At 40.4% G+C, this 22,484-nt stretch overlaps 1 protein-coding gene across 1 annotated transcript in view; it reads right to left on the bottom strand.

The window, feature by feature from the left end:
• Positions 1–20,522, bottom strand: part of ARMC2 (armadillo repeat containing 2) — an 87,002-nt gene extending 66,480 nt beyond the window's left edge. The window contains exons 1-5 of the mRNA XM_039869980.1: positions 20,297–20,522; positions 14,858–15,118; positions 14,340–14,412; positions 8,749–8,920; positions 2,707–2,902 (exon numbers count right to left, since the gene is read on the bottom strand). Coding sequence (XP_039725914.1) covers positions 2,707–2,902; positions 8,749–8,920; positions 14,340–14,412; positions 14,858–15,075 — 659 coding nt within the window. The 5' untranslated portion in view covers positions 15,076–15,118; positions 20,297–20,522. The remainder of the gene's footprint in view (positions 1–2,706; positions 2,903–8,748; positions 8,921–14,339; positions 14,413–14,857; positions 15,119–20,296) is intronic.
• Between the last annotated feature and the right edge of the window lie 1,962 nt (positions 20,523–22,484).

Here is a 22,484-nt window from a genome sequence, read left to right as displayed (position 1 = left end):
TGGATGGATGGATGGATAGATAGATATTTATATATACATATATAAATGTATATGTGTAGATGTATGTATACTTATTTTTAATGAAAGCTGTTTTTAATCCATATGGCAATACAAAGTAAGAGAAAGTGGACTGTTGCTAAGGAGCAAGCCTGCCAGACCTTAAAGGAATCCTTAAATGGACACACAGAAACTACTGTAATTGACACACTGTTTTAAGATAACTTAATAAGTGCTTGAGAATGTTCACTTCTGGAAAGTTAGTCCCCTAAGACCTTGTTTGCAAATCCTTGCTTAGTAAATCCTTTTTTCCATCACAACCAGCAGAAAGTTAAACTCTAGTCCATCCCATGTCTGAGTTATCCACGTTCTAAATTAAGGGTGTACAATCAATGTGGTTTCACGGAAATAAACTGCTCTTTTCTCTCCCCCGCTTGAGAAACACTCAGCATGAAGGTGGCTGCTCCCACACTGGACAAACGCGTAAGGACCATGCGCAGGAGCATGTCCTCCCTTTGTCTGTCCTCTTTATATGATCTGCTCATGTTCCTTCTCAACTCGCTGTCATCTCATGCCTCTTTCTTTTCTAGTTATGCATTCCCTTCCCTCCTTTCTTCTGCCAGCCCAGCTCAGGTTAAGACTTTAGCATCAAAACTGGGAATACTGCACTGTGTCTCGAAGATCATTTCTTGGAATTATTCGCTTAAATATTTACAAGAAACAATTATCGAGTATCCCAGATTGATTCACAAATGTAATTAATGAAAGAACTGCTAATAGTTTCCATTTGCCGGTTTATTTCAATCTTATTGTATAATTTTTTTTTTTTCTGGCACTTCAACAAAATCCCATCCAATGATTAAAGGAGGTAAAGATTCATAAAGCAAAAATGTCATTACAAGTTAAACTTGCCAGGGTGTTTTTGCAAACACAACTCAGACTCAATCATTATATGATGCAAAAGCCATGCTAACAAAACAAAAAGAAAACAATTAGTGCCAAAGCTTCATAATTTTGGACAGTCGGGAAGAAGTGCTTCCAGTTCCTAATTGATTTCTCCTTTGCTGTTTGTGGGATAAAATATGTAACTGAAAAATGCCTTTGCTGTCCCAGACTGAGGAAGACATAATGATCTCTGGCTTGCCAGATTATTCTGCCACATCTAAAGGTTTATAAAAAATAAAATAAAATAGCTCTTGTCTGGTTTTTCCTAGTCAACTTTAATTACTGTAAGGATGGGTGCAGCAGAATAAACGTTTCTTTTTCACTTCAGTGCTGAAAGAAACACAAGTTCTCTGGCTGCCTTTCATGGTGAAGCTCTGGGGTCCGTGGCCTATTCTTATTCACCAACTGGAAAAGATCGGTTGCAATGGCCAGTTTGATGTTTTGTGCTCAACTCCCAAAGTCCCAATTTGAAGTTCGTTCTCTTCCACTTAAGGAGACATTTCATTTTTCCTTTAATTTAAAAAATGTTCTGAATGCAAAGTGACATTACAAGGACTCCTAGGTTGCTTAATATAAATCCGGCGTGTGCGACACTGTTCAGTCTGTGTTAGCAGACAAGGTCAGTTCAGCTAAACTAACTAGCTGCCAAGCAGCCAGTTCGGGGAAAAGTTTTAAGCACGCTACATGTGTACGAGCCAACGTCAGGCCTAAAAACCTAAAGTGAGGGCAACAAGTATTTGGTCTTAAAATGGCCCATGGAATTTAATCTTGTTAAGCAAATTCGAACTGGGCAGTTGTCCATGATGACCCAATGGAAAGTCATAGAAAAACATCTTTAACTGAGCGATCCTGTCCAGTCCAAGATTTTCTGCCTATCTTAGCACCACTCTGGCTGGGACTGGAAAACAGAGCCTGTTCCCTTTGCTCTATCCCTACCCCGGCCCCCTGTCATTCGACACTTCTTTAGGAAAACAAAGTAAGAATTCACATGGTCCATACAATAAACATTTCTTCACAAATCCTCAATATGGTAGGAAAATTGTTCCTTAATTTTCCAAGAGAAGCCCTAGAAAGCCATATCTGGGAATATAGTATGAACTTAGGGGTTCCTAAATGAGTGTGTGTGTATGTGTGTGTGTGTGTGTGTGTGTGTGTGTGTGTGTGTGTGTGTGTGTGTGTGAAGGATTGGGGTGGGAAAAAAAATCCTATCTAGGAACATGGTATGAAATAAAGTAATTCTCAATCATTCATTTTATGAAGGATTAGCAGAGGGATTTCATAGATAACAGAAATCTACACAACTCTCCTATTTTAACTATTGGTTTGCAAAATAAATATTTTAATCCAAGTTTCTACTGGAGAATAAAATAAATTAACTGTCTACTCTTTTGTGGAATTAACAAAACTGAACTAATCCAAAGAAATGTAACGAGAGTCCAGGACAGGCAAGAATCCCAAACAGAATAATCAGTCGTCTCTCAGGGTGGCCTGGAACAGTCCAACCAAAGCAAACACTTTATTCTGACAGTGCTATCAAAGCAGCATTTTGGCAGGTATGAATAAATGTTTTCCTGAGGTTTAAATAAGAAATGATATAAAATCAACTCCATTCGCTGTGAGAATTCTTTCCTACTCACGTATCATTAACTTAAAATTTGTTTTCTATAAGAAAAAATCAACTCAATCACCTACATAAGATAAAAAAACAAACTGGTAAAGGACATAGTTATTATGATGAGAAAATCAAATAAAAATAATACCAACCCTCCACTTCTGAGATGAGATGGCAAGGAAGCTGCCTCTTGCTCCTTGATTTCTCTGAAGCCTCCACCATAAGTTAGCTGAAGTGGGTGACTCTTTAAGTGACCAATGGCATTTGATTCTGTTAAATAAATCCCATTGATTTTCACCATAGAGTCACCCGTCATAATTCTTTCTTTGGATTCTATTGTCTTCTTTCCTGTAATAACCAAGGAAATGTTTTGTCAAAGTATTTCTGATTTTAGAAATCACTATCTTTCAATATCTTTTTCAATCTAAGACTGTATACAATTTAAAAGTTATAGATTACTTATAATCAAGCCAGGAATTACATGGTAAAACCTCCCTGAACATATATAAGACCTCACCACTATTTTAGGCTTGGTATCATCAATTCAGCAGATAAAAATGAATAGGATCTTATCTCTATTAGCTTAGTTAGAGTCTACCTAAGGTAAACATTCAAATTTAGGTTTATGAACTACCTAAGTCCACATATATATTCTGTGTCCCTTAATAATATAAGTCCTCTTTCTAAATCTGATCGTTAGTAACTTTGATTCAAAAATATATATATTTATTGAGTAACTCCCTGATGTCAGGCACCGTCCTAAGCACTTGGGATGTATCAGTAACAAAACAAAGATCCCTGACTTCATAGGGCTAACATCTAAATAGGTATAAACAGGCCATCAGTAATACACCGTAATAAATACAATATATAAGATAATAAGTGCTATAGAAAAAAGCAAAAGTAGAAAAGTGAAGAAGGGTAAAAGGGAATGCAGGCAGGTAGCGATTTTGAACAGGGTGGGTACCGTAGACAGGCCCTTAAAGAAGGCAAGGCAGCTAGCCATCAGATGATAAGGGACAGTATTTCCAGCACAGGGAACAGCAGGTGCAGAGGCCCTAAGGCAAGAGTGTGCCTGACGTGCTCAAGAAACAGCAGGAGTGGAGTGTGTGAGGGAGAGACCAGGAGGGAAGGTGATCAGAGGGGCAGGGGCCAGATCCTGGAGGCTAACAGACCACTACCAGCATTGGAAAGAGGAGGGTACTGAAACTCCTATAAAGCTTTCTAAAGGAGAATAAGATAGGGTTGCAAAAAGATACCCGATCTCTGAACTGGAATATCTGTAGTGTTTATGGCTGCATATTCTTAGACTTGCAATGCAACGCTGTCTCTTTATCAGTGACTGACTGACATTAGGAATAGCTTATCCATGATGCTGCTTCTGTCGTCTGTGATAAAGTTGTTTTTTTTTTTCAAAGTAGAAAGGAGCATGAGCTTTATACAGAAAAATACGGCTTTGTAAGCTTTTCTAAAATGACTCAAGGTTTCCTCTTCTGCACTTGAACCAATAAACAAAAACCAACAAAACCACCTAGTCTACCTCTCTGACCAAACTCCCTGCTTTCAAAACACTCAATTGTAAAGCTGAAAGGAACCTTAGAAACTGGCTAGTTTAACCTTCACTTTTCAGATGAGAAAATTGAGGACCCAAAAGATAAGGTGACTATTTTAAGGTCACAGAGTAAGTTTGGGGAGAGCCAGGACTGTATGGGGGGAAGAGAATAGGCTTTACATTCCATCAGACTTGAGGCCAAATATGGGCTGCATGACGTGGGCAGGTCACTCAACTTTTCTCTCACCTTCTTCGGTGGTCCCCACCTCTTGAGGATATGGTGAGAATTAAATGAAATGGCCTAGTAACGTGACTTGTATGGTGCCAGCACACTCGAAACCTGGACGCTAACTGTCATTATTATTACTGGAACCCACGAGTCCTGACTTCTGGCCCAGGGCTTTCTCCACGGCGCCATGTCACCTTACGTAACTTCACTGCTGAATGACAGTGCACATATTTTGTTTTAGTTACAAAGCACCTTCAGCCTGGGCCTATGTCTTAGCATTTGTTCCTTTCATTTACTTCACTCCATAAGTATTTATTCAGCACCCACTGCCATGTGCCAGGTGCTGGTGGTCCAGTGGTGAACGAGAAGTCCCGGCCATCGAAGAGGAAGCACACCCACACTCAGAGGTGGAGGAGCTGCATCCCATCTATCTTCACAGTCTATAGAGTGAGCTCGTCAATTACTGCTACAGTGAAGAGCTGCCCTGGGCCTCACTCTTACTCCTGATGGATGCCCGCCGTTAAACTGAGATCAAGTCACCACGTTGTTGTCTCCCTGGCAAATATCGGCAGTGTGTTGTACCAATTTGTAATAGGTTATGGGTAAACATCAAAGAGATTCTACAGCCAGTAGCATTACTGTGCAGGAACGGTTCCATTTCTCAGATACTTCTTTAGCACCTACTACGTACTAGACCTTGTTTTAGCCTCTCGGGCTACAAATAGAGAAAACCTCTTAACCTGCTAAAGTTGTTCAGTCTAGTAGGAGAGAGAGACAAGCAGACGTGTGTAGAGAGACATGTACTATAGCGTGGTCCGAGCCAGGTAAAGAGGATATAGAGAGCGGGGGAGTCCTGAGAGGTTGGGAGTTGGCCAGGAAAGAGTCCTAGAGGAGGTGGAGCCTGCAAAGCATTTTGAAGGGTTAATAGGAAGCAAAAAGAAGTTCTGAGAAGAAGGAACAAAAGCCTTGAGTCAGAGCCAGCTTCATATGTGTACAAGCTGGGCTCGATGCTTAGCTGGGCCCTGCACTTGGTTTAATGCTTTGCTACTGCCATCTTGAAACTCTGAATAATTTTTAAACAAAGAGGTCCACATTCCCATTCTGCACTGGATCCAGCAAATTATATAGCAGGTCTTGCATGAGGCTTGGAACAGCAGGATGGGTGTGGGGAACTGCAAGGAGCTCCATCTTGCCGGTGCACTGACTGTGGGTGGGGGAGAGGCAAAGGAGAGCTGGGAGAAGGGCCTGGAATGTTAGGCTGGGCCAGATCACAACAGAGCTGTACATGCTAAGGAGCAGGGACTCCATCCCCCCAGCTAAGAGAAGGCAAACTACAGACCCACCGAATCTGGCCTGCCTCCTGTTCTGGCACAGCCTGCAAGCTCAGAATATTTTTTTAATGGTCGGAAAAAAATTTTGAAATAAAAAACAATATTTTGTAACATGAGGTAATTATATGAAATTCAAATTTCGGCAGCCATAAATCAGTCTATGGCTGCTTTCCCACTACAATGGCAGAGTTGAGTAGGTTGAATAGAGACCGTGGATGGCCCACAGGTCTAAAATATTTTCCATCTGGCCCTCTACAGAAAAAGTTTGCCAATTTCTGTGCTAGGTCACTGTTTCCCAAACTGTGTTCCCCAAAAGACAGGTTCTGCAGCCAAGTCGATCTGTGAAGATGCTGGGTTGAATTAAAGTTAAACAGGTTTCTTTACCAGATGGCTTTACCAACTCTTTAAACATGCTCATGTGTATTGAGACTCTCCAAGAGAGAGAGAAAGTAGGCAGACTTATTTGAGCAGTGAACCCTTTTTCCAAGGAAAAGCTATTAATATTTGGCAAGCACTCCTTTAGGCACAGGGTATTTTCAGCAAGAGGATGACGCAATCTGATTTTTATTTGCTGCCTGACCCCTTGCCCTTTGAGGCACACAGAAAATGATCATTTTCCATGGTCCACTGGTTTAAGGTGATAAGGCCACTGCTCACAGCCACGTCTGGTTGAGAGCACAGCTTCCCCGGGCTCTGCTGGCTGCTCCAAGGGCTGAGGGTCCTTGTGTTGACCCACATGCAGCCCCCCGGTAAGCAGAGGGTAAAGCAAGACAGGAGGGCTGGAAGACAAGGGACAAGGCAAGAGGTGATAAAGGCAGCATGGCAGTGAGGGGAAAGGAGAATGCCGACCTCAGAGATACTTAGCCCACTAGGAAGCCCATCGAAGCTTGGTGATATCACAGATGACAGGGATGGGTGAGAGAGAAGGTGGAGACAGCCCTGAGGTCTCTGTCTGGCTTGAATAACGAGGGAGCTATTAGCAACACTGCCCCCTCCAGCCAAAAACCATACTTGAACACAGAACAATTAAACTGCCAGCCCTATGAAAATGACTGCACACATCTTTTCCCCTCTCATTTTCTTAAATCAGAAATTCCGACCTCACCACCACATAGCTAACCCTGCCTGTGGCAGAATCAGCTACAAATGACTTCACGCCAAAGGGAGAGACAGACCCACTGCCTCTGTCTGTGCACAAGTTGCCTTTACAGTTATCCAACTAAGGATACTTCTTCTAAACTGCAGAGGCTCTGAAACAAGCCCAGGGAGCTCCTGCGCAAATGACAATGGTTGCGAGGCTAGAGCACTAAAATATATATGTATTTTTAACTTGGGCAACGTGTGCTTTTAAAATGACAATGACTTTTTAGTGCTGTTGTTTCATGGGTGCTGACACAGACCTCAGGGATGATGAAAACAGTGAAGTGGGGCGACTGCAAGCAGGGTGGATAAAAGAACCGCAGCAAGGACGTGCTTCGGTGCAGCTTGGAGGTGTGAAGGCGGCCTCAGTGCTGGGAACTGGTGCCGCAGATGGCCCTTCCCAGAGCAGAGCTGCAGTACTGTGGCCAAAGGCCAAGCGACCCAGGAGGGAAGGAGCTAAGCCATGAGGGAAGCAAGGAGACGAAGCCGGTGGGTGAGACGTCCATCTCTTCAGTCACCTTCACAAAGATATAAACAGCTCGGCAAGCAACAACTACTTGTATAGCATTTAGATGGTATTAGGTATTAGACGTAATCTAGAGGTGATTTAAAGTATATGAGAAGATATGTATAGGTTATATACAAATACTCCACTGTTTTATATAAGGGACTGGAGCATCCACGGATTTTGGTCCTGGAACCAATTTCCCACCGACACCAAGGGACGACTATACTCTATCAAACATCATGATGTGATTCTACCTCTTCAGCTACGTCAGGGATCACTAGGGACAACAGAAGCCAGATAGGAAAATGAGTGAAGTGGGCTGGGGGGGATGCGGGACCGCAGATTGTATCCTGGGCTAACAGGGGTGGGTACTACTCAGCTCCATCATTCCCGTGGGGCCATGTGGAAAGGGACCCAGAGTTGCCAGATCTTCTATAAGCAGTCATAAATATGGTTTCTGGAAAGAGATCTTCTACATTTAAATGTTGGTGACTAAAGAAAACACCTGTATGTCAAAAGTAGGATTCTCAGTTCGAGGTTATAAACCTTGGCATCCATCCTCAGACTGTTTCCCTTCTCTGCCTCTTCATCCCTCTTCATCGATCCTTAGGCTAAAGGAGGCCAGTTCGCTCAGCCGCTGGTAAAGCAGTTTTCCAATATTTTTTAACTGTCTAAAGTAGTGATAAGTTTATAATATGATTTAACATAAATATGGCCTTGAACACACATGTACATATCTGAAATAAAGTTTCCTGAAGCAATACTTACCCTTATTGTCTGTAATGCAGCCCGATATTTTCCATTCTATTCTATTTCATTTTTTAAAAATGCTGGCGCGATCCACTAAATTGTCATCCTACTAATGGGACATTTCCTGCAGCTGAGAAAAGCCTTAGCATGCCCTGGACAGGAAATGATTCCAACTGCTGAAGGCACTCCTGAGAATTCCAGGGTTTTAGCCTTCGTGTTCTCAGGTTTACATACCTGCCAGCAATTCTGTAGCAGCAAGAGAAGCCCCATTCAACTTTTGCTTGCTTACATTTTTCCAGGGGATCAGATAGGTATTTTTAAAAACCCAAACTTAGCGTACATTATATGAATCTTAAAAATGCCTAATGACATTAATAACTTTCTGAACTCTAAAAATCATTTGTTTCCAATATAGGTGAACCCATTCATTAGAAAACATTTATCCTAATATTCTTTTTCTACCAAGTAACGTGTTTTTTTTTTTAACTGTGATATTTAGGTATTCTTTATAAACATCCAGAAGGTATATATGAATTATATTTCTTATCCAGTTTTTGCACAATGTTAACTAAGTCAATGTAAAAATCATGTGGGATTTGAAAAAAATTATATAAAAATAGCTTTTGTGTGCAAATTCAAGAAACAGGCCTGCCCCCGGTTTTAAATATCGTTACTTGGCCTTACGCTCAGCAGAAGGCAGCGTCCTGTCCGGCAGAAAAGCCACCTGGGAGGCCACCCTGAATAAGCGCGCCCGGGCACTGCTTACTCTTCTAATCTTCGCAGGGTCCACTGGGGGTTTTGGAAAGGCAAGGCAAGGATCCTCCTTTGTGGTAGGAGATGCTGGAGCTTTCGGTTTCTGGAAAGAGATTTTTTTTTAAACAGTTGGCATGAGTTTCTATGTCTCAGATAAGACCAACCACCCTAGAGCTGCACTGACACTTCCAGATGAACACAGTGTTTTCTGCCCGGCCTCCTCCTGGCCCCTGGATTCTACGTCTCATTGGCTCATCTTATTAATGTGTTATATAGATAACAGTTTTTCATTGTTTTGTCAATCATATCGTATTAAATACTTTACTCTCCTGCTTAGTGTATTTGAAAATAAAAATGGTTTACCCATGCTAGCAAACAGATATCTGTATAAAAGGCTATAAACATTGGTAGAGTATATTCAACACACTTTGCAAATTTTTATGTTTAATTTAGCTCAGAAAACATATAGGGCACCTAATCAAAGAAGACAAAATTCCTAGAACATTTAAGGGATCTAGCTGGCTTGACTCGCCCCCACCCCCAGCACATGGGCCTCAACCAATTTCCTTGGGATCAACAGATGGGAAGACAGGATTTCACCTATTCTACATGAAAGCTGAAAGAGGGAGTCCATGATTCCATGACGTCCCACCCCAGAAAGAAGTTGCTATGATTTAATTTGGAAAGCAGCAACTGCGTCTTTGCTGTGCATCGCCTTACACACCACACACACTGGCCTTTTGGCATTTCATGCCTCTCTCTCTCTCTCTCTCTCTCTCACCTCTGGGAAGTTAGAAAGCAAATATTAAAAATTCCCCAAGCACATAACCTTTGGCTTTGGCAACTGTACGTGCATTTCTATTACCATGATTTTCTCCACAGGTAATCGGGGCTCCTCTGTCACTCTCAGCATGTGACTCACTGCTGTAACGTTACTATTCCTTTCAGAAACAGTGAAAGGAGAAACACGGCTTTGACATTCTCATTTTGCTTTTTCTTACCCTGGATCTCTCTATCCTCAAGGTATATGTGGGCTTCAAAGTCCCGTTCTTTTTAAAATATATTACATTTTGTTCAACTTGTCAAATATTTGAAGTTTGGTTCCTATAAAATATAAAAATAATGCCTCAAAGGAATCTCTGCTGTGAGAAGTCAGGACATTAGTCTCCGTGAGGAGGCAGTGTCTGACGTGCTGGTAATGATCTAGTTCTTCTTTTTTGCATGTTGGTTACTGAGCGTGTTGAGTTTGTATACATTTATCAAGCTGCACTCTTAGGACCTGTATCTTTTCTGTATGTCAATAAAAACTTTAATAAAAACCCGGGAGATTAAGTAATGAGGTTCTGTAAGGTTAGGAGATGCAGGGAGGATTCTGTTTTAACAATGATAATAAAGAAAGAAAAATTTTCCTATTTATTCACATGGTCATGTCTTTTCCTACTTTATACAATCCAAAGCATGAGAGCAGTGGTTCCTGTGTATGCAAATCTGAATACCAGCTAATCAGAGCAGCAGAGTGAAAACAGGAATAACTACCACCACACAAAAGCCCTGCATCTCAGAGCTGTCGTGGGAAGGTGAGGAGCTGTTAAAAAGGAAAAAAGGTGTACCTGGGCATTCCCATGCAGCAGGTAGATATAAACGTTAATGGAAGACTGCAAATTGCAATGCTTTCCCCCTCTTATAAGGTTACAGGTGCTAATGGGAACCCTGATGAGCTAGTCAGGCCAGCCAACCAGCCAAGGCCTGAGTCCAGGAGCAAGAGCACTAGTTTTTCTACGATCCTCTGAAGCCCAGTTCATTTCCGAGTGTAGGCAGCCTCACCGCCTGCTGGAGGGTGTGCAGGGAGCTCAGGCCAGATATGGGAGAGAAACAGAGAAGGGTAGGCCTGCAAGTACAAAGAGTTGAGCTGATCTGTTAAACGTAGGAGCTGGAATGGGTTGTTCTCTGGGTCCCTCTTCCTTGTCTGACTGCTGGTTGAGAAATTTTTAAAAGGCAAAGTAGCCTGAGAAAGTGTCCTAGATCCAAAAAGTGCTGAAATTCACTTAGTTAGGTCTTCACAAATTCTTTCAGCAAGCTTGCCCCTTAACTATTCTAAGAAGAACCTCCATCTTCCCGCTGCCTCCTTTATCCTCCTCTCTCTCCTCCCACTTTTATTTCCCCTTATCTCCTCCCCTTTGCCAACTTAGTAGTTACCAAAGGGTTCATTAAAAGGTGAAGTGGAAAAGAGGAAAGAGGACAGGTAATGGGAGGCCACTTTCAGAATTTTTTTGACTGGGAGCCCCAAACTTTAATTATTGTTTCAAATGAAATATACTTAAGACTCTTACGTAATCCACCATAACAAAAAATATTTCAAACTACAAAAGTTATTTAACTTAACATGGAGATTTCTTAGTCCACTTTTACTTCACACATAGCACCCAACCATTCCGCAGTAAAGAAATTTAATTGCAATGACCGTAAGCAGTGGCAATTGCCAACATTACCTTTGCATAACACCTAATCCTGCAGTTCAAGAACTGTACCAGTTTGACCAAGGACCAGGTTATCTCAAGGAACAGATTTTTAGGAAAGAGTAGGTGGAAACTGAGTGAGTCCCAAAAAACTATGGCAATATTAAAAACAATTCACAGCAGTTGAATGACAGAATTAGAGAACAGAGAGCCATTCTACAACCAGGTAGACCCACTGGGCTGCCAGATTGGGGGTCCTCTTATTGCAGCTGGCTCGAAACCCAAGTGGTTTCCAAGGCTGTAAGTGAAAGAAGCCATGTGTCAACAACGGCTGGCAAAATATTTATTGCACATTGGTTCATGAGCACCATTATGGAATCTTATTTTTGTCATCTACAATATAAGAACAAGTATAACCTTACTCACACAGGCATTTTGATGAGCACTTTAAGAATATAAGATACATTTTGAGATAATTGGTGTCACTGGGACATGGACTATACATTAAATCATACCACTGAGTAATGTTAATTTTCTGAGCTATGATGATAGCATTATGGTTATGTAGGAGACTATCCTTGTTCATATGTGATGCACACTTAAATTTTTATGGATGAAGTCTTATAAGGTCTACAACTTACTTTCAAATAGTTCATGAAAAATAAACATACACACATAAACAGTAATACAAATTGAGAAGCAGCTTGAGTGACACCCTAATTCCATAAAAGTCTGAGGAATCTGCATCACCAGGTACTTGTGGTAGCAGGGGCATAATGGGAGGAGTGCCTAAAATAAGAGCATTGGCTGAGAGTCTGGGTAACTCCTTCCCTCCCAGCTCCACACAGTCAGGCTCCTGAATCCAGCAGTAGATGGGAGGTTTGTTCTCTCAAGAGGGTCTCGTATCAGGCTAACCAGGAACAGTTGTGGGTCAGGGTACTTATTGAAAACATAGGTATAAATAGAATATTTACATACTGAATGCTAAACATTCCTACCTTCTTCCTCCTGGAATGCAAGCAGTCTTTATTCCCCAGACAAGACCTTGGCAGATACTTCTATAGAGAATTGACTAGGCCACAAAGACAGCCCTAAAGATACTGCCGTGGGGGTTTCATAAACAACACAGCCCAGTCAGATGCTCCCCCGTCCCCAAATGTAGATGTGGGTAGGTTTCGCCCATGGGTTGACCAACCCATTCCACATGCTTCTACTCTCAAATATGAGCAGCCAAACAAACAGCATGAGCTAACAGAGGAGAGCCTCTGACTATGAAAAACAGAGACCCAAACAAACAGAAAAATGCAACAAAACTAACGGAAAGACCATGTGAAGACAAAGGGAAAAGATGGCCACCCACAAGCCAAACAGAAAGGTCTCAGAAGGAATCAGCCCAGCGGCCACCTTGATCTCAGACTTTCAGTCTTTAGAACTGTGAGAAAATAAATTTCTGTTGTTTAAGCCACGCACATACACGCACATTCACACACACGTGCACACACATAAATGCAACAATAATTTTACAGGGAGAAGAAAATAAATTAAAAAATCAAAACTCTCATTAATATGTGCAGATAAGATGCTACAATTATAAAACAAGAACAAAATGTTATACATTTAAAAAGATAATTCGGAGAGGGGAAGCTTTTGGAAATTAAAAATATGATAGCAGAAATAATAATAACTCAATAAAAGAATTAGAAGATAACATCTCATCTAAAAAAAATGAGAAATAGAAAAGAGAAAATAAGAAAACTGAAGTGCCAGTCCAGGGGATACCACAATCAAATAATAAATTCCAAAAAGAGCAAACAGAACAAAAAAGAGGGGAAAACACATCAAAATAATTCAAGGACATTTCCCAGAGCTGAAGGGCATGAGATTCCACATTGGAAGCACCCAGCATGATGGGTGAAAATGGACAAACACAAAGATCTGTTATCATGAAATTTCAGGACCCTGGGAACAAAGAAAAATCTTACAAATGTCTAGAGAGAAAAATTAGCAATCATGGTCTTAGATAATTTACTTGCCATACATTCTTCCTTAAGAAGTTATTGGATGGAGTGTTCCACCAAAACAAGAGTAAATCAAGAAAGACAAGGACTTGGGATGCAGGAAACAGGAAAGCTAGCAGGAGAGGAAGGAGCAAGCTGTGCAAGAGGTGCCCAGGGCAACTGGTCTAGTGTGGAAAGTTCTCCAAGGAGATGAATCGACAGATACCTCATGTGCCTGAACATATGAAGGAGATTGAGCCTATTGGGGTTGAAATAGTAATAAAAATGTAAAAAGCAAGGCAATTATTAATATTAGGGAAAACAAAAAGTGGTGCAGAGAAGGAGAAGTAATCATCATTAAGCATCATTAGTTCAAGGACTGCCTGTAAACAGGGTTTATATAATCATAGTCAGAGAAAAAGGATCTAACCAGAATCATGATATATCTATATCGGGAGTAGCAGTGGGGACAGAAAGGATGAATGTGTTGTGAGGAGGCTTGGGAGGAAAGATTTAAAAGAGTTAAATCTTCATTTTCTTTAGTAGGAAGTCATTAGATAATTCTTCAAGCTCGTAAATCAGAGGGCAGCAAGACACTGTATTATTTAAGAATTTGGATGTAAGTACCAAAATAATGAGCCAAAAGAGTTTAAAATAAGAGTCACTGCGGAGGTGAGAATGAAGAATAAGGGGACAGGAGGCTGCTGGAGTTGTTCTGGTAGCAAATCTTTGACTCTTTATGTACATGTGTTTATTTGTATATAAAAATATTAAAAATTAAACTACATATATGCATAACTTTAAAATTTTTTAAAAGATATTATGAAACACTGTTTGCCAGGTTACTCTATATTTCCAAAATTCTTTATTATTAACCTATAGGTAAATAATAGAAATGTTGCATTAGATACTAACCATTATATTTTAAAAAAGCATAAAAGAATTTGTTTTCATATTAAATTATCAGTACGTTTAGTTCTACATAATCGTTTCTTAGCACATACTAATGATTCCAAGTATTTCTGACTAATTCCATCTCACAGTACTTGTGATATTATAAGGTACTCACAAGCTCTAGTGGGCTGAGACGTGTGCCGGAGATGGGCCTGGAATCAGATGATTCAAAACTGGATGCATGGAGGCTAGCACAGGAGATGGAACAGAAATATTACTTTGTGAAAATCATTTCTTTTATTTCTAGTATATCTAGCCCCCCAAAAAAAGTATTCAATGCATAAGCCTTGAGAAAGATGTAATTTTAAAAAATCATAGTACTTAAGACATTTTATTAGTAAGTTTTCATTGCTTTTAGGAGGATTTAAAAATATTGAATAATGAAAAAAAGAGATGTATATTGTGGGCTTTTTTTTTTAAAGCTTTGTTCATTTTAATTTATAAAGTTCGTATGACAGCCACTATTAACCACTGCAAATCGACTTCCTGAACCCAGGCCTGGAATTATCTTTAGGAATCTCGAACACAAGAGGTACAATTAGTAGAAGTCAAACTTTAAAAAGCAACTTTCCTTAACTAGAATTAATGTCATCTTACATATCTGAGTGTGCAAGCAAGAGAATTGTCATATACCTGAAGGAGGAAGGGGGTCTATTTTCTGGTGTCCTCGAAGATGCAGGTCCAAATAGTTTTCGTTGGTCTTCCTGTGGTGTAAATGGTCTTTGGGTCCTAACTGTTCTTAACGCATTTCGTGCTTCACTTATGATTTCTGCACTGGTCTTCGGCTTGGCCACTGAAGGTCGATAAAATGGATCCAGATTTCCTAACTTTTTATCATTTGGAGACAGCATCTTTCCTTTTAAAGTAAAATGTTCTTCAGGTGGACACCACACCCTGCAAACATGCAAAATATCAACTATTTTCATCCAGTAGTTTAGAAGAAGGTGCTTAGACCTACCCATATGTGCTGAAGGTATTCCTCTACATTAAACTTGAAAAAATGATGAACTGTTTTTAATTAAAAATCGACTGGGCAGTTACGGTTAGAAGATAAGGATAGGGGAAGAGCTTTCGAAGGTTAGGTCTATGGGAATATATGTGATTAAGGCAAATGATGCACAGGGCAGGGAAGAGAGTCCAAATGGAAGCCAAACCTAAAGAGAGAGTACAAGTCATGAAAGAAGATGGACTAGGAGAAGAAAACCATCTCATAACCTCCAACCTATATCAAAAAAAATACTAGGGGGCTCTGTTACAAATTTTAACTAACGTTTCCTTTTCTTTCCTACTGCCCTCCACATGAAATGCTAGTATAAGGTTAAATTTAGACAAATGGGGCCTATTTCCAATCTATATTTGCTTTTATAGATATGGTTTGTAAACTCAGAGAAAGGTTCAGCCCCACATTTGCCCATTATATATTTGAATGAATTGATTCAAATCATCTACAATTTGAAATAGTATCCTAGATGAATAAATACCAAATGCCAGTATCAGTTGATCCTTTTGCAGGTCACCTCCCTCAATTAAGAGCGAAAGTCATGCACAAGGGCGATGAGGATGCAGATTCGTCTTAAATGCTGGTGTATCCCATAGAGACCTGGTTAACTTGGCAAGAAACCTCAGACAGCTCTAAACTAAAATAGTAGAGATTTTAAATACAATTCTAATTAGTATATGGTATGTTCATTTACAAAAACAAACAAACAAAAAACTCTAATTCTCTGAAAATGTTATATCTCTAGGGAGATACAGGTCTGGAAATTATTCATATTTTTTAGCTTCCCAATTTTAGAATAACTTCTGCAAAAAGGAAAGAAAATTGTGACATGCCCAAGGAAATAAAAAGACTCCATTTCCATAAGTAGAATCAAAAGGTGATTTCTTAGACAAATTAAGAGGATTTACTATATTATGATTCCATACATTAAGTTGTTACATAAAAACAGACAAGAACATTTGTTTAGTTCTACCCAGGCCTTACTCTAAGAGTTTCTGAGGAAAAGAGTATGATGGAAACTGTAAACAATATACCATTCCTTTCAATATGGAAAGGCCAGGTGCTGAGGTAAAAAGATAAAAAACTACTGGATAAGCAATACTATTTTGGGAATTTTTAATACAGGCGTTTGAATTTAAGCGAGGTCTTCAGAATTATATGTATATTAAAACAACCAACAAAAACTATGGCAGACCTGATACATTTTACTTCTAATATGATATGATGTGATTGGCTCTTAATTAAAAAATATTCAATGCTAATTATTAAAAATATATATAAAGTATTTTATACATACATATTATTTTTTAATTAATAACATAAATTCTAACATCTAACTTAAGTGGCCATAACAGGTTTGTTTGTTTGTTTGTTTGTTTGTTTTTAAAAGGCTCATTGCAGTAAGAAATTATACTGCTTAGTGACAGAAGCTTCAGTACAATGAACAAATTTTTTCCAGAACCCAAATCAGGTTTGTGACTCTCTCGGCCCCACATGGCACTAATAACAAGTGTACCAATATTCAGAGGTGATCTGGCAAACCTAATAAGGATGAGAGAAAAAGGCCTTGGGATGAGTAATAATGCATCATTCCTAAGGTCTTCCCTGACTGCATTTTATTTTGCATACAGGAATTTAAACTGGTCAAATACTGGTGGAAACAATGTAAATAATGGACTTAAAAATCTTTCTGTAAAATTTTATCACATATTCTAACATAACTTTCTCTGTCCCCTTTTCCTCCCTTTCCCCAAAATCTCATTTTACTAGTTATGTGTAAGATCTACATAGTTAATCTATTAATATTATTAACTAAATCAAACATGGAAATGTTCAATCCCACTGAGTTATAAGTGGGATTTGGGGTGGAGGGGGATTTTTTTCTTTATATTTGTTAAGTTACAAATATTTATTATGGATGGTTTTTGTCAACGTATAAAATAATCACTCAGAGTTAGAAAGCTTGTCTATTTATAATAAAGTATACCTGAACCATTACACAATGGTATCACAGAAATTTTAACTTTACAAAAATTCTCTTGACAACTGGAACAAATCCATTTGGCTAGAATTGACTTAACTGCTTCCTATATGCAGAGCCCTCTGCTTAGATCTCTGGGAACAGAGACAGGAATAAATACTATCTTCACTCTCCGGCAAGAAAGACCACTAATGCTAGTCCAACATTTACTTTGATACCAAGCATTGTGTTAAGTACTCTCGAGTACATCTTCTCAATTAATCTCCACAACAATTCTGTGAGGTGGAGAAAGTTTTAAAGCAATAACAACAACAAAAAAAGCTGACATATGCCCAGAGGTGACATTCAAGCTATTACTCTCTAGATGGGGTGGTGGGAGGTGGGGCACTTAGAGGGCTCAGGCCTGCAGCTTTTTACACAGCAACAGAGACAAGCCAGTATTTTCACAACTGGAGTAGCCTTTTTGGTGTGTACCAGCTGAGTATTAGCCCCACTTGTACCCAAATGATTTTAATGCAAGGTAGAAACCGATGGGGGCAATGAAAAAAATTAACTACCATGTGATTACAAAAGATGAAGGGATTTATGATTAGAAAAAGGTGTCAAGTTGACCTACTAGAGCTGATGCTTGAGCTGGGTTCCAGTAAATTGGGCTGAATTTGAGCAAGTGGCAATGGCTGACAGTGGGGTTGGAGTAGAGAAAGAATTTCTAGCAAAGTCAATGAGTGAGCCAAGGTAGATTGTCAATAACATATGGGTTATGTGCTGGACAAGAAGGATCTCTGGAAATGAAGACTGGAGTTGGACCAGAGACAGAACTGAATGACAGGTCAAAAAATTAAATAAAAGCTGATGAAAAAATTAAAAGATTTGGAGGCATGATGTGATCTGACAGAGATAGGCAGAATGGAAAAGAGGGAAAGATTAAAAGGGACAAAATCAGGCAGTTCTTCTACAATCTCCCAGCTACTGTTAGAGGTCCTCAAGAAAGCTGTCCTGAACATGCCATTCCCAGCCTTCCAGGCTTAGTTAGGTATCCTTCCCCTGTTCTCCACAAGGTCTCCAGTTGGTCTCTGTCAGTACACCCTTCCACTGTTTGTTTTAGACCTACCTGTGCACCTGGTGTTGCCCCACCAGACTCTGAGCTCCAGCTCATTTGAGGCATGGCTGAAGATCAACACTTGCATAATTGCTGGACTCTATTTTCGAATACAGACCTGAGCTATGAAATAACCAGACGGAAGCTGCACAGCTTCCTTCATTAGAGACATTTGTTACGGTGGATTAGGAAAGTATATTGGACTTCATTTCAAACAGCATCTGATTTTTGAGGCTGTGTGGTCAGATGAGATCAAATGTAGTCCCCTTTTCCTTTCTTGCCTTCATTTTGAGTTGCCTGGCATGGAGTAAGACTTGATAAATGTGATCAGGAAATGAGGTCTTGAAAGCCCTCAGGAGTGAAAGTGAATATAGGTAAGGAGAGATGGGAATCACTGAGGTGCACCAAGAACAGAACCAGCAAGATTTAGCATCTAAGAGGACAGAAAAAGGGCAGAGGTGACACTGGGTGTGCAAAACTAGGGGTAACCTTTTTAAAGAAAATGCGGGAGAAGCAGGCTTTGAAGGAAAAGAAGAAAGCAGCTGAGTTCTGTCCTGCCTCACTGTCCTAGGTTTATGATATCCACAGGATCTCGAGAGTATGAACTCTGCTGGCGGCAGGAAATTTGAAACTGGAGACTGTTTTAAAAAAATATTTCTTTTTGGTTGAAGGAAATGTTCTGAGTTATCGTTTATAAGTTTATACCCAATTATGAAGACCTGTCTTCACTTTTGATGCTAATGGTCACCTTACCAGAGCCTTCTTGTTAAATGCAATACACTATCAAGACGTTTGGAGTAGGGAAAAGACTAGTAGTCATCTTCATACTCTTTTCTATGCAAATGAAATACTCAGAACTCCTGCCATGATTTTGAATTACTTTTGTGTTAATATGAGCATCCAAAGAGGCAGTGGTTAAGTGTTTGGATGCTGGAGTAAGGGTTCAAATACTCTGACAATTCACAGCTATGTAACTTACCAGCAAGGCTTCTAACACCTCTAAGTCTTAGTTTCCTCAATTATAAAATAGGAGTAATAATAGTAACTGCTTCATAGAATTGTTTTAAGAATTAAATGACATAAATGACTAAAAGTGCTTTTAGCATGGTGCCTGGCCCTTAAAAAACATTTACTGTCCAAGCGCTATGCAGCTAAAGGATATAACAAAAATTTCTCTCATGAATGAAAAACTGTATTTAAAAAAAGAAATTGCAAAAGAAAGGGAATGATGTCTGTTCACTGTTTTCATGTATTTTGTTTTAAAATGTAAACAAAGATTTTTCCTTTATAAAAATGAATTTTTATTAAGCATTTTATTGAATATCAGCTATGCTAAATCAACAGCTAATCAGAAATTTAATAGATTCACAAAATAGGATACAAAACAGAGGTACTTGCTTTTCTATCAAGTTAAAGTAATTCTAAATCTGGGTGAGACGGAAGACCTGCTGTGATACTCGTGGGAATGGATAAAAAGGCATTATACGTACATATGATATATTTTAATGTATATTGTTACACATATACTTATTTATTGAGGCTCTGTTGCCTATAAGAGCCCAGGTACAATCTTTGTGACCTTGGCCGGATCACTGTCTGCCCACACAAAATCCCTTAGTCTACCATTCTCTCATTCAACACATATTAATGAGTTTCAATCTATTAAGGACCATGCACTTGGCTAACTGCTGGGTGTATAGATATAGAGACGGCCGTGGCCGGACCCTGAGAGTATGCACATCACTCTCATCGCCTCCTCCCCCGTCCACCTAATCCTGGGACAGAATGGAGGACGACAGGAGCGAGTCCCCCGTGAACCTGTGGAGGACGCCTCACCTCCCGCGCAGACAGCGGCTCCCCCCATTCCCAGCAATGCCCCCTCCTCCACAGGTCCAGGCCAGGGCAAAGTGCAGCAGCATCTTCGCGCTGCTCGCCCGCCGGCTCCACCTGCCCCGCCACCGTCTCCATGGTAACCGTACACAAACTACCTACCCCGGCCGCTCCGGCCACCTCTCTGCAGAGCCAGGTCACCGCTGGGCGATCTTGAGGAGGGCCAGGGAATGAGTTGGAAGTGGGCGCAGAGAAGGAGGCTTCTGGCCAGACTCAAAGCACCTGTGATTAGTGGTGGAGACAGTAACAGCTGCGGAGGTTCAGCTCATTTTCCAGTTTTCCCGAGGCAGCTGCGCCGCGATGCAGAAGGAGGGGCGGGGTCGGGCGGGGTCGGCTGGGGCCGGGCGAGGCGGAGCAGAGACTTTCCTCAGCGCCGATCGGCCACTGGGCCTGCGCAAGTCAGCCCGACGCATGCGTAGAAATGCTAAGGTGTGGGAGGAGCCTGGGCAAGGGTTGGGGGCGGGGAGTGCGAGGGTCCTGTGATGAGAAACACAGCGGATCGCTCCGCGTGGACGAGCCGGAGTTGGAAGGCATATGCTTTTAAAATAGCAATTTACCGAACAACATTTGTTGAGCCCCTATGAGATCTCAGCGCTTCTCTTAAATAGTAATAAGGACGTCTGCATAGTGCTTAGGGGTAAAAGGATTTACTGGTTGCGGTTCTCCATAATCTCGAACTAGTTGTTTAACCTCTCGATCTGTAAAATGGAGGGAAATAATTGTACCTAGCTAGGTCTTATGATTGTTTTGAAAGTTGAGAAAGTAGATTTAAAACGTTATGCACATGACAATCAATGGAATGTTAAACTGTTGCTATTATTGAGTTCTTGGATTTGTGCAGAACTTTAGAGTTCACAAAGGGTATTCCACTGTATATTATCTTTGAGCATCCCTGCCACTCTGGTAATTAGCTTGGCATCCCCATTCACAGGAGACAAAATAGGGCCTAGTGAGTGACAAGACTGGATTCAAGTTTAGGCCTCACATGGGTAATCACTTTTTGTTTTTACTGTGTGATCACAGTTGATTGGCAAAAAGAACCCCACTTATATATTTCTGGTTTAAATTCTGTTCTCTCTTATTATACCATTTAGCAACACTTTACAGTGTTAAATACAAGTGAGACCATAATCACTCTCCATTCAGGTTTACACCACATTTTATAAATATGGAGATTTTTTTCAGCTGAAGTGTTGTTGTCAACATTGGGGAAATGTCACATCCTTTGGTGCTAAGTATATGGTAAATAATTAAATTGAAAATATTTTTGATCACATGTTATGTGTTAAGGCATCGTGCTAGATGGGAAATGTTATTAGCTTGAACTAAAGGAATGTCAGTATTCTTCAAAGTTCCCAGCAGGATTTCTTCATACATAACAGACAGTAAATACTTATTAGTTGATTGGATAATTTGGGGGCCTAAAGCAAAGTATTTGTGTTGTTCAGGGTTGAAATCTTTTTCCAGGGACTCAACATGAATTATCACATCATCAAGTCCCTTTAACTGGCTACTGGACTCTTATTATGCAAAGGGACCTTTGCCCATTTAATATAAAACCATAACTAGTGTTTTGAATTCACAACTTGTGAGTGTGTTCAAAATGCAACTTCATTTTTGTTTCTCACTGTCATTTAAAAATACATTCAGTGTTGTTATCTTCTTCTACCCCTGGATGGAAAGTTAGGTAGAGTCCTTGTATTTTCTGCTCATTTTTAGAAAACTGATAGTCCTATAGTAACTTAAGTCTCAACCACAGCTTCATTCCAAAATTATAATGTTGGATATAAGACATAAACAAATGCATCAAACCTCACTTGACAGTAAAGCTTCAGTTACCTCTCCCCACTTCCAGCTCAAGATTTGTTGTTGACTTTCCCAGCAGGGATGTAGTGGCTTAGGCTCATCACTCCCCCATTTACTGGAGGCTACCTAAGACCCAGCCTGGGTGGAGGTGGGCAGGAAGTGGGGAGAGGAGAAGCCAGGAGCACTTCTTTCTTGAATTGATCGGCTTTGAGCTTGCTGTGCCTGACCTATGGTTAAAGCACTCATGTGGGTCTTTCCTGGGTCCTTTGGAGTTTCCCATTAATGGGGACCTCTCTCCCTGGGACTCTTTGGGTAGATACAGTGCTATTTCACTGGTTGTTACAACTCCTTCCCTATCCTAGAAATCCAGGGTTTGCTCTAACCCCTTTAAATGGGTCCCAAGATGACCCTACACCTTGTCCAAGGGAAACCCCACACAGCTCTTGCCCCAGTGCCTCTAAGACTGCAGGCCTATCCCCATGCA

Source organism: Pteropus medius, unplaced genomic scaffold (assembly GCF_902729225.1).
Source record: "Pteropus medius unplaced genomic scaffold, Ma_sr-lr_union100, whole genome shotgun sequence".
NCBI lineage: Eukaryota > Metazoa > Chordata > Mammalia > Chiroptera > Pteropodidae > Pteropus > Pteropus medius.
The sequence above is the reverse complement of the archived record's forward strand: the minus strand, read 5'-3'. Positions and strand labels throughout refer to the sequence as shown.